This window comes from Pungitius pungitius, chromosome 13 (genome assembly GCF_949316345.1).
Source record: "Pungitius pungitius chromosome 13, fPunPun2.1, whole genome shotgun sequence".
Lineage (NCBI taxonomy): Eukaryota > Metazoa > Chordata > Actinopteri > Perciformes > Gasterosteidae > Pungitius > Pungitius pungitius.
The window spans coordinates 4,372,489-4,384,639 of record NC_084912.1 but is presented as its reverse complement, the minus strand read 5'-3'; the positions used below and the strand labels follow the sequence as shown (position 1 = coordinate 4,384,639).

Below are 12,151 nucleotides of genomic sequence, written 5' to 3'. Positions count from 1 at the left end.
TATGACCTCCTGTATATTTAATTAAAATATTTTACTATCTATTCACGTTTCCTCAGTTGTGTTCTTTAACTGAAAGGGAAGGCAAACATCCAATGCTGAATAAACTAGGTATTTAACGCCAGTGTACTAACGTCAATGTGATGTTCTGTTTCTCCCCCCCCCCGCCCGAGTAAATGCGGCGTGAATTGGGTTTTATTATTGTAATACCATTATCTGGCTATGAGATTCCATCCGCCTTAATCTTCACAACAGGCTACCTCTGGGCTCTAAGCCAGAGGAGCCTCTCCACTATTTGCTGCAGCGGAGAAACGTGCCAGTGCGTGCACCTCTGTGGGATGTGTGTTGAGCTGCAATAAAAGCAATGCTTTGACTTTTATTGCCACCCCCTGGTAAACCTTTACCACGAAAAAATATCCAGTAATACTTCCAAGCTCAGCAAAAAAAGAAACGTAAACCTCACCAGGGTAGAATGTGGACCGTTTTATTGCAGATCAGCAATAAAAGTGAAAAAAATGGAGCCAAGATTCCAAGGTAAAAGGTGAAGAGTGAGGATGACATTGCACTTCTTGAGAAACATAAATCACAGGTTTTTGCTTTTTTTTTTTTTTACATAACAACATACAGACAATAATCTGATCTAAATAATGAATATGCTAAAGTAAAATTGAGATGAGTGGCAGTTTTATACCATTAAAAGAAATTAAAGAGCATTTGAATCAAAAACAAGATGAACAACTACAAATTACAAGTCATATAAAAAGACAAACATTATAAAAACATTGTGAATCTGGCTCAGAACACTGCGTCCTTTTTTTTTAAAGTCGTCAAAACAGTTGTACATTTAGATCACATGCTTTCCCTCAAGCTTAATGTCCTCAGGGGCAGCATGCGCTGCTTTCACTCAGGATACACAGTTCTTATTAAATACTACGACAATGTTTGCCTTCACCATAACTGTCAGTGAAATTGGCCCGCAATCCAATGTCCTTATTCTCTACTAGGCCCACTAACTGGAAATGGCCAGATATTATGATGGAAGATACAGGAAGTATGGAACATATATTTACCGTGGGGATTTTAAACTGTTATCACACCGCCCCCCCCCCACGGTCCATCCCTTGTTTTTCCCAGGTATCTAAAGCACTACGTCAAAGTGACTAATGTGTTAGTAATACACAGAGCATATAAAGCATTGCTAGTATTGAGCAGCGTCCCCCTATTGTGCAATCTATTCTCGGGTTCTTTCAAAAGGTGAAACTAAATCTCCCCGTCCTGATAAAACAGAACTTTATGGGGTGAGATAAAGAAAAAAAAAAGAAAGGAGGATTACAGTTTTCCCCACACTGCTTCATCTGATCAGCCAATTTCATAAAAAGTAGCTAAACCTAATGTTTTGTACACCAAGTGTAATTATGAAGGCCATTCTTCGACATGTGACCGTTAAGTGGTTGAAATGTTTTAGTGGCTGGCAGTATTGGATATGTTCAAAACACAAGGGCATTCATTATTTTAGCCACTCCAAGGACCCATTCATTCGATTATGTTCATGACATTTACAGCCTTCACTGTTAAATTATGCTGGACATGCTATGTAGCCACTGAAAACCAAGGTCACTCCATTATAGAGACCCCTGAGAAATGGTGAAGTCACATTAGTGCTTGCAATTGCTCCTAAAATCCCGTTCCCTTAGAATCAGCTATAGTGGTCATAAAGTTGTCACGGCGAGTGGAATAAGTCAATAGTTCCAAAAGGAATGACTCGTTCGGTCGGCCAATGGATCAATTCCAATTTGAGTGCTTAAGCAAAGGCTCTTTCTTCCGTCCATGTTCCAGAGCTGAAAAATAAGCCTTTCTATTTTAGTGGGATTGATGAGGGCAGTGCTCAGACTAACGTACAGCTTTTCATTTTATCCACGGGTCGGCTGCACCTGAAAGACTTCTTAAACCGAGACTGGAGATGCAATATGGATATTGTGACAGGAGGTGTCGACGGGGATTACGGTGGCCATGACTGGCATTATGAGGAGCTTTTGATTTTTAAGAGACCAGGTGACACAACCCGTCCTTTAAGGTTAAGAAATAGGTCGACGTTTGTGAAAGTACGATGAGGAAGTCGATATAACTCTGATCGATCACTGCGGGGTGAGGTTGGAGCCAACGGAAAGTTTAGCTTAGCTCAGCATAACAACAGAGAGCGAAATCTGTTCAAAAGGTTAAAAAAATAATGATAATAATCTGCCTAGCTCACTAATCTATACATTAAATGTTGTTTATTTATCATAATCAAAACCATTCTTGGCTAGCCGACATATCGTTAGCGTCAGATCCACATCAACTCCCCCCAAACAAGTGTTGCATGCAACCTGATGTATGTCAAATGTAGCATTTTGCACTTTTTTGGGTTACAAAAAAAGTCAGCAGATTGTTATCTTTGGAGGGAGCAAGGCTAGTCGTTTTCCAATCTTTATGCTAAGCTAAACTCTCCCGGCTGCAGATTCATATTAAGTCACAGTATGAAACCAATTTCTCCTAAATTAGAAAAATTCCTTAAATGTTGACAGACCTCACCATGCCCCGAAATAGTCAGTGGGTAGGTCTATTGGCATCAGTGGGTAGGTCTATTGGTATAAGTAGGTAGCTATATTGGTATCAGTAGGGTTAGTTATTGTTGAGGGTCGAGGTCACAAGGCTTTAAAGGTTCATCCTCTCCCTAAAGGACTTCCTCAGTTTGCTCCTCGCTGCAGGAACAGGTACGGGGCCGTGACTCGGCCTGAGGAAAGCGTGTTCCCCTTCGCTGCTGTGGTCCTGGTACTCGGGCTGCTGGAGAGGAGGCTGACCCTGTGGTTGCACATCGAGGACGCCCAATGGGGCGTTTCTCCGGCTGAGGGCTCCAGCCCCGCCGGCGTTGCCCCGCTGGAGCTGCTGGATGATGGCGGAGAATTTGGCATCCAGAGACGGTCTGCCGGTTTTGGACCTGGCGGCCGGGCGTGAAGTGCAAATGCCGGAGTTCTCCTTCTCCTTGCATGAGGGGGGAGAAGGATGATGAAGAAGAGAGGCGGGGGGCGGGGGTCTGGCAGGGCGGCTGGGAGGAGCATACGGCTCCCTGTCGGAGGGCGGCGGTGGAGCGCGGCGCTTCTTGTTGCTGATAGATGTAGAGCTGGAGTTGGGGCTTGAACAAGGGGTGGAGGTTTTGCTCTGGGACAGAAAGCCCTTCTGCACCACTACTGAATGGGAGCCTTCAAACAGGGACGACCAATTGGGCGCTTCCTTCACCTCTTCGTGACCAATCAGAAAGCGGCCATCCGTTTCCTCGATCTTGCTGTGGATGATGTCCGTGATGCTCTCAAACTTGCCAGGTGAATTTATACCTGCTCGCAAAAAAAAAAAAAAAAAAAGAGAAAGGAAACATCAAAGCAAACTCAAAAAGATCGGGGAATTTGATAAATTGCTTTTTTCCTCTCGAAATTTGATTAGTGGTTTAATAAAAATGCTGGAAAAGGTCATATAATCTAAATCTACTGCACGGTTAATACAATAAATGTACTCCAATGAGGTGTCCCATTTGTTTTGAGCATCTTATAAACAGTCTATAAATAGATGTAGAAATCCTGAAGTCAGCGAATCATCAACCTCGTCTCAGTCACCTCACCCACTCGCTGCGATTACTCTACTCACTGAGGTCATTGTAAACAGAGTCGGCCTGCTTGGTGAGGAAGAGTGATGGTTTCCGTGGCGAAGCAACCTCGATCTTCATTAGCCCGTTGCAGCATTGCAGCCACTGGCCTGGTTGTAAACAAGGAGCGGCATGAAAGAGGCAGACAAAAAGGTTATGCTATCTTTCATCGCCACGTTTACCTAAACGCACACCGGCCGGCATTCACTCCGCTACGAGGCCTTTTTCAGGAAATACAGCGGCTCTGTAAACGTGGGCGGCGGGAAGGACCCACTTGTGCCGTACGTTTTGCACTGGGACACACTCACTTTGATCGTAGAGGTGCTGGTGGAGGGCGTCCAACCAGTCCTCCAGCTCCTGGCCGCTTTCCGCGGTGAAGACGACGGTCTGCGAGCCCTCCGGTGAAGGGTTGACCACGGAGAGACTCCTGGATCTCCGGCCGGCTGACTCTTTCTCCATCACACGGATGCGGGTGTCCTGCAGAAACAATGAAGATGAGTTGGCCTGAGGTGAGGCTGCCATTCCAGATACGCACCAAACAGAACGTCACCAGTTTTGCAAAAAAACAACAACAATCTTTCAGCAGTAAAACGCCAAAGATGCCATCAGGAACTCAGTGAGTAATGTGGCATTTCTTATGTTACATATTGTCATTCTGTAAATGTTAAGAGAGATTATTCATCTAATACATTCACACAGTAAGGTCCCCGTGACTTCTTCAAGTACTGTGTGATTTATCAAGTTAAATAGGGATTCCGTCTTACCCTGTTGATGGGTACTTGGAGAGTGGGCTCCACTTTGGCATCGATCTCTTCCGGGGTGAAGTAACAGGACAAAACGCCAGAACTCAGCACACAGTAGAGACTGCAGCAGCGGTACATCCCCTCGACATTTAGCTGAAGATAACCATTAAAAAAAAAAAAAAAAGTTAAGTGTTAAACCCAGGAACCAGCAATGGAGCTAATGCCGATGATAGCGGCAGTAAACGCACCTTCTGGCTCAGGTAGCCGGCCATCATGGTCTGTGTCATGCAGGCAGGTTGGGCCACCAGCCGGCAGCACAGGTTGCCATAAAGGGGAAGCCAGGAGGACCACTCAGCTGTGTGGGTGAAATACGGAGGCAATAAAAACCTTTATGAAGTACGATGATTTATGAAACGATTGGAGGAGCCGCTTCAATCTCGAGTGGAAAGGTAAAAACAACGATTACATTATTTTAATTAGCTGTTTGTTTCACACAACACATTAGTTTTAACATTAAAATAAAAAGACCACATGGTGCAAACTCGTACCAAAGGCTTAAAAAAAAAAAAAACTCAGCACTCACATTATTATCCATCTAATTACTCCCGCAAGGCAAGGTGAACTTTAAACAGAGGATATTTTGTTTGATTTTAGATTCCTATTTCAATGGTGTGAAAATACTGTAACCATTAGCAAAAGTACCGATTCAAACCAGGGACTTAAAAGCACAATCCCTTTACATCCCCCCAGATATTACATGTCTGCAGGTTCCTACCGTCTTGGAGGACGACGAGGGAGTGAGACTGGAAGCTGCCTTCAGCCTCGGGCAGACACAGTGAAGTGTGGGCCAGCAGGTTGTACTTGGCTCCCCTGGTACAGGTAGAAGCGCACACACACACACACACACACACACACACACACACACACACACAGTTTAGCGTTCATTTAAGTAGCCCGCAATGACCTATTTTCATTCCGTGGCTTCCCAGGCTTAACCACGAAAGATTCAATGCTCAGCCTTGACCCTCACAATGAAGACATATCAATATACAAGGACGAACCCTTCGACTGTCCCTTTGTGCAAGTCATCTCTTTCTTCAAAGGCCGAATGCTGCTTCTCTACTTACAGTGGGTTTGTATCGCTTACAGATGTTCAGTTTGAGAAATGTGAAATGCAGTCAAGTACAAATAAAACACAGCTGGACAGGCAACATTAAAAACATACCCTCATTTCAACAAAACTGCTATTGCTGGAACAAATAAAAAAACGAGGGAACGTCCCAAGGCTAAGTGTGTCAGTATTAACCCCCACCCCCCCAAAAAACACCGTCTCCGTCCTGTGTCCCCCGTGTGTATGGGGGTCTCACAATACATACAAGGGTATGGGGTTGTGCTGCAGGAAGGTGTCGGGGTCGGGATTGTCCACCAGGGGGCACAGCTTCTTCCCCGCCGTCTTTCCAAAGGAGCTGCGGAGCTTCTTGGCCAGTTTCTTTGGCTTATAGACCAACGTGAGCTCTTCCTCCAGCGCACAGCTCCACAACTCCACCCTGAGCTCAAACTGAGGAAGTGCATCTTTGCTGTAAGAGAACGGACACATTTCAAACAATGCAGAGTTGAATGCACCACGTGAGAGGAAAAACAAGCTGAACAATCGAACAAGCGTTAGTAGAAGTAAGCTGACATACATATTCAGGTAGAATACTCACAAGACGGTGACTCCCTCGAAGCAGATATCAGTGACTGATCTGTCCACCACGGACATCTCCGTGGCGAACACCTCCGAGCCCATCTGCATCAGACAGAAAAGCGCCACGCGGCGGGAGCCTGAAAAGCACGCGAAGGGATGTTCAAAACAACACGAGGCCAAGCGACAGAGAGGAGGCCAAACAAAGATTTTAAAAAAACGTACTCCCTCTGTTGTTAAAGTAGGCGGAATCCCTCCACATCAGAGGGATGCGCAGCCCTGAATCAGGGAGGGGGGGGAGAATGGATTTAACAAAGAACCACACGCCCTATATCCATTTTGGTTAGAAACTATTCAAATGAAATGAATGGAGATTGACGTCTATTTTTTAAGACACTCTCCAGTGTAGAATTATTCTGGAATGAGATCAATCTTACCGGACATTGCAATTGTCCCATTACACGCCACTCGATCATCTGGATCTGAAGATCTGAAAAAAAATTGGGGGAGTAAAAAATATATTAAAAGGATCTTAACACAATGAAACGCAAGTGTGCAACTGTAATAGAAAAAATACCACAAGGCACCAAAGAGAGCCTCAAAGTCCTCACCTCATGCCCGCTGCAATGCCACCCTGCTCTTCCTCCTCCTCCTCCTTCTTCTTCTTCTTCTGCAGAAGCGTGAGGTAAGCCTTGATCCTGGCGTTGCAGGTCAGCAGGTTCTTGGAGGCGTTGAGAACCTGTTCTCTCTTACTGCAGGCCAGCAGCAGCTTGTACGCACCCTCGCGCATTCGCATCTCAAAGTCAAGCTTTTCCCGTGTGTCAGTGTTCTTCTCTCACAGAACAGACAAAAAGAGTGGGGGGGGGAGATCAACATGATCAAATGATGTTCCATGTCAAAACACACACACACAGCCGCTTGATGCTCTTTGCATTGTATTAGTTCAATCCAACAATGCGCCAGAGACCAAAATGCAGTTAAAGTGATGTGCTTTTGGCAAGAAAAAAAGAGGGATTTGCAGCAAAAAAACACACAAACAGAGTTAAAAAAGCCCTTGCCGCAGATAGACCACAACCAAATATTCTAAAACTGCTCTCAAGGAACCAGATCTTCTTGCACAAGGGTTGGCTGCCACAATTCATCCGACAACGGCACACTGACGTTGGAAAACGGCAGCTTTTGTGTCGGATCGAGGGGGGAAATAATGGGCCCAGAATGGGAGAGGAGTGGTGATGAAAATAATTAATAGCCAGTTTCATTATGGCCAACAGACTGTATATACTCAGTGAGACAAGATGGAAATATATGCATAGTGTACTGCAAAGGACAAGTGTATGGAGGATGAAGACGTTTGATATGATCTGGTTTACAAACATGGTTTTCTAAATTAAAAATACCACAGTTTCAAGACATTCTAGTCTTGGTGGGGTATAAGTAGTCAAGAGAAGTTCAGCAGTTCACGCAGTTTTAAGAATGCAAAAACCATCATTCTCCATTTTACGATCTAAAATATGCACCTGCAGCTTCATGAAACCTTGTCATGTGCACAAAAGAAATTCGATTCCTTTACTTTCTGCAGAGTGTGCCTCAGGAGACCCGGGCTTTTTTTTATTTTAGTTGGAGAGATTTACTCCTGCGCATGTTTAGCAGCATTCAACAATGCAGAGGACACAGCTCTGGTTTCGGGGACCCAGGTGACTTTTAAAAACGGTCAACTCCCGTATTGGATTACTGATCCATGGAGCGAGCTTTGTCCCCGGGAACTGAAAGCCAGCGTGCGCGTGCGTGCGTGGTTGAGAAAGAGATGTCAGGGAATTCACGGCGTTATTTAAAAAGCTATTCGATGGCAGCCCATCGAGTATTATTGCACCAGTGTAAATTGTTTTTATCAAACGACAACGGGAACGTCATTATGACGTCAGGGCACACACGCCACCACTCTTTAACGTTAGCCGTCAGAAACGTAACCGTTACCTCCGTTTGCAGGAACAAAGTACTCTGCCGTATTTTCTTCCGTTTAATCTCCATGGCCACCGCGGAACCGGCCGACAGCAACGAGCCGGAGCTTCCGTTTCGCTTGCAGGTTTGAACGTCGCGCTGATCCTCCATGTTGTCCGTCCATTCGCTAGCATTCCCGATCCAACTGCTAACGCCCCCTCCAGCGGACAGGGGGGCTCGATTTGTGACACCTCGTGTGCCGCCTTGACGATATGGTCAAGTTGAAACACAAAATACCATTAAAACAGACACGACGACAAATGTTGGTTATCTGGATTAACTGTGTTGCGGTAACCTTCAATAATTGAGATTACAAAATAAAAAGGCACAGAATTAGGGTTTTAAAAACCAAACAAACGCTTCGCCCTGCAAGTCGGTACCTCAAAAGACATAAATCGAGTGCTCTCACTAGAGAGCGTCATCGTGCCAGACAAACGTTGTCGATTTTGAATTTTTATGGCAATTATTAATCTTATGTTTTCTGCTGTTATTTTGTTGGGTATGCGTTTAAAATTATTTACAATTTGAAGGGTTCGTTGGCGGCAAACGATAAGTTGAATTATCATTGTTTGCAGATATATGCAAACAAAACCTGTAACAAAACCTTTTAGTGAACTCGGGAGTGTAATTATTTCACCTCTTTAAATGTGTGCATGGGCTTCGAGCTTTTATGGGTAAATCTGTTTTAACATCGTTTAAAATGTCATGCACGTTCGATCTATTAAACAAGTTCAGTAAATGTATGACTGTTTCTTGCAACATCCTCTTTCAATCCGATCGATTTTGCAGTTGTTTGGTTCCTTAATCATTTGACACACTTTATTTTTATTGATTTTTTTCAGCATCGTAGCGTCGCCAGTTGCGCGGCCCAGATCCGGATGAGGTCAGAGAACACCCCGAAACGTGACCAGTGAGTGCAGGAAACCCGCCCGGCCGGTTCTGTCTGACTGCTTCTGGTCGCGTTGGAAGCATCCATGGTCGGAAGTGTAGACGCAGGCGCTTCTCGGGATGCACTGTGTCAAGTTACACAGAGAAGTAAAACTGCACACAGGAAAGGATAAAGTCAGCTTTAAAAAGTAAAAGGTTGATTTATTTTAGAGGGGGAGGAATGCAAATTAGATCAAATGTCTGTCTAATCTTCTGATCCAGTCTCTGTAATGTGATGTCAGCTATTTTTACATCCACAGGGTATTTTCTTTGCCATAAATTGCACAGTATGTATGTTGTGTTTTAGAACCATCAGCTGCATTTTATGTATTATTTACCAATCAACATTACTATGTTAAATTAAAAAAAGAACAGATGCAAAAGTTAAGGTTCAATTTGTGTAGCCTACTTCAGTCAAAATCTTTAATCTTTCTATTTTCGTGATTCACGATGACTGGCAGAATTCTTTATTAATGTTAGATAAATTAACAGGGATATTTGGGGAAACCACAATGTACCATTACAAGATTTGACCTAGACTTTTTCACAAGGATTGAGGGCAATACACCCTGTTCTTTATATTTACATCTTTGTATATACAAGGTTGCAAAACCTCCTCATCAAATCTTTATTAATTGATTACCATGGTTTCAAACTTTTATAGTATAAATGGTCAACATCACAACCAGCTTTATTAACCAAGTATGTTTTTTACATTCAAGACATTTTACTGTGATTGTTTTGAAAGAAGAAAACAAAGCTAAACAAATGTATGTAAAAATACATTTAGAACGAATGTGTATGCACAAGTAGGTGAAAACATGTGTACTCTATACATAAACAATGATTAGCGTCATATTGTATTTTCCTGACCGTTACATCACAGTAGTAAATCCCTCCCAACAGATTTAAGGATGCTGAACTACATTTTGGCTTAATCCGTGCACCACATGGTTTAATTGTCCATATGGTTTGGCTGGCGAGGCTCGACACGTCCCTCGTTCACGAATCGCGGTCGCTGCGATTATTTTACTCTGAAAGGTTACTCCCCGGAAGTCGCATGCAACACTTCCGCCGACTTGACGCGTCTGATCGGGATCATGTCCGCTGCCGCTATCGCTGAGCAACGGAGGGAGAGAAGGCCGACGCGCGGAGCCAAAGCGAACCGCAGCAGCAGCGACAGGGCTGGGCTCCTCTGAGCCGCCTTCAACCGAGACACGCACCAGAGGGGGAAACGGGTAAGCAAAGTGGAGACTCCGCTTTAAAAAAAAAAACAATAATGCCCGGCGTAGTCGTAGAATTTATACAGCTATGAGCGGGTTAGCTTGAGAGGTCGACCGTTAGAAGTTTGCAGCAGAGGAAAAAAAAAGAGACTCGTTTTTTTCTGCTTTTGTGCCGCCCGTCTATGGATGTCAATGACGGATTTTTTTATTTTGTTTGTTAATGTTGAAGCAAAATTCTCCCCTCGGTCGGACGGTCAAATACAGAGCATCCTTCACAAACATTTCTTTAGTTCGAATTCACAAAAAGCAAGGAAAAAGAATAATAAAATAAAAAAACCCTGTAACGCTTCCCACCGCAAAAACAAACTGGTGCGACTCCCTGCTGGCAAACCGTGGACCGGACGGCTACTGATGGAGACGAACCAGCACCCTCCACGCCTTTCCTGTTGTTATAATTATTAATACGTGTTATTGCCCGCTGTATTTTAGACGCTTCCCCTCTGCAGCCCCACGCACGCAGGCGGGCGGGCAGCCGGGCTAGCGAGGCGGGATGCACGCGAGCGAAGGTCGGGCACAGGGAGACGCTTTGTGTCCAAAACACGCCCCGAGCCGCGGTCCCCTTTTGGCTGTGTTTATATCGTTATTTACACCCTTACGTTCAGTAGGTATGCCTATTTCCCTTACGTAATGTAGCTTCAGAGTGTTTCCCCCCCCCCTCCCCCTCCGAAATCGGACCCTCCTCCTCCTCCTCTTCTTCTCTGTGGAGGCTTTGTTTTCGTGGGGCAGATGTAGCTGGCCTACAACGCATCCGCTCTCTTTGTGTGGAGGGGACATTACTGCTGTCATCTTCGCAGCAAATGGCATCGGATGTGCTATAAATGCATTACGGTGACAACGATCTTTGCGACGTCTCATTCTTACGCCTCTTGCATACAAATGCACGCGGCATTTTTTTGATTGGTGCGTTTCATTGTCCACGTGTTGGTTTAGTTAATATCCTTGAAAGCTGAAGGGCAAGCACCAAAGTTGCACAACTGTTTCAAACATTTGAAAGCAGCCGCTTTATTTTGATATCACGATTCCATTTCTTATAATTGTATTTTATGGCAGAGGATGGGCAGCGCAGACACCGTTCTTTCCAGGTCAGGGTTTAAAACACACTTATCCTGCTACTCGACCGATGCGTCCTCCTGAGGCTGGGGGGGGGGGGCTAAAGGCTGCACACTGCAAAGTGTCCTTGGTCTCCTCCCTCTGAGGCAGGGAGGATGTGCCAGACTGTGCAGATGACACCATGCAGTCCGCCGTTGCTCATTTCCTTTCCTGCATTTCCCTGCAAACGTGGTTGCCAGCAAGCGGGCCGTCTCCACGGGGAGATGCATTTTTGAAAAACTGTGTGTCAGTGTCACAGGACGGACTGTCCATGTGGACGCATAGAAGTGGTGCGCCCAGACTGAGGTTTTTCTGAAGAAAAACCCTTGGAAAATTCTACAACAGAAATGTCCTGCAGTCTCCCAGCGGTCAGTGCTGATGGTGATAATAAGTTGACTGTTAATATTGAGTTAAATCCTGTCTCTTCATCCTCCCTGAATGTCTTTAAATGTGTTTCCGACTCAGTGTTCTGATTCTGCCCCAATAAGCGCTGTGTAATTCACTTGTAAGCGTCTCCTTCAATAATACGAGCCCATTTTCTGTTTGAGTCCACAGTTGGTTTTGAGGACTTGTCCGTCCTGCCCATTGTGTGTTGTAGGAAGTTTAGGAAGTGAGTTCATTTACCTCAGTGGTGAGGGAGTGTGAAAACAATCCAGCCTGGAAACTGAATATTTGAATGTATTCTGTTCTCTTCAACTTTTAAAAGTGTTTTTGTACGAGGGCAACTAAAAATAGCAGTGCAACTCACTTCTGT

General features: G+C 44.7%; 2 protein-coding genes across 3 annotated transcripts in view; one reads left to right on the top strand and one right to left on the bottom strand.

Annotated features, from left to right (window-relative positions):
• Nucleotides 1–585: 585 nt before the first annotated feature.
• rtkn2 (rhotekin 2) lies at nucleotides 586–8,345 on the bottom strand. Its single transcript, XM_037466270.2, has 12 exons — nucleotides 8,075–8,345; nucleotides 6,712–6,929; nucleotides 6,538–6,590; nucleotides 6,326–6,379; nucleotides 6,123–6,240; nucleotides 5,793–5,993; nucleotides 5,192–5,286; nucleotides 4,665–4,771; nucleotides 4,438–4,569; nucleotides 3,982–4,150; nucleotides 3,676–3,783; nucleotides 586–3,368 (listed from the first exon to the last, which is right to left on the bottom strand). The coding sequence occupies exons 1-12, from the start codon at nucleotides 8,207–8,209 to the stop codon at nucleotides 2,692–2,694; spliced, it is 2,067 nt and encodes a 688-aa protein (XP_037322167.2). The 5' UTR covers nucleotides 8,210–8,345; the 3' UTR covers nucleotides 586–2,691.
• Nucleotides 8,346–10,079: 1,734 nt separating this feature from the next.
• cep170aa (centrosomal protein 170Aa) overlaps nucleotides 10,080–12,151 on the top strand; it is a 30,429-nt gene continuing 28,357 nt past the window's right edge. For both annotated transcript variants that reach the window (XM_062566459.1, XM_062566458.1), the window contains exon 1: nucleotides 10,080–10,263. The gene's annotated coding sequence lies outside the window, so the exon portion shown is untranslated. The remainder of the gene's footprint in view (nucleotides 10,264–12,151) is intronic.

What these genes read in the sequence shown, in the direction of transcription:
- rtkn2 (XM_037466270.2), bottom strand. Translation starts at nt 8,209, where the DNA reads ATGGAGGATCAGCGCGACGTTCAAACCTGCAAGCGAAACGGAAGCTCC. An exon ending in GGCATTGCAGCGGGCATGAG is followed by an intron (nt 6,591 to 6,711) that starts GTGAGGACTTTG and finishes ATTTTTTTTCAG; the next exon opens with ATCTTCAGATCCAGATGATC. An exon ending in TTCGAGGGAGTCACCGTCTT is followed by an intron (nt 5,994 to 6,122) that starts GTGAGTATTCTA and finishes GTTCTCTTACAG; the next exon opens with CAAAGATGCACTTCCTCAGT.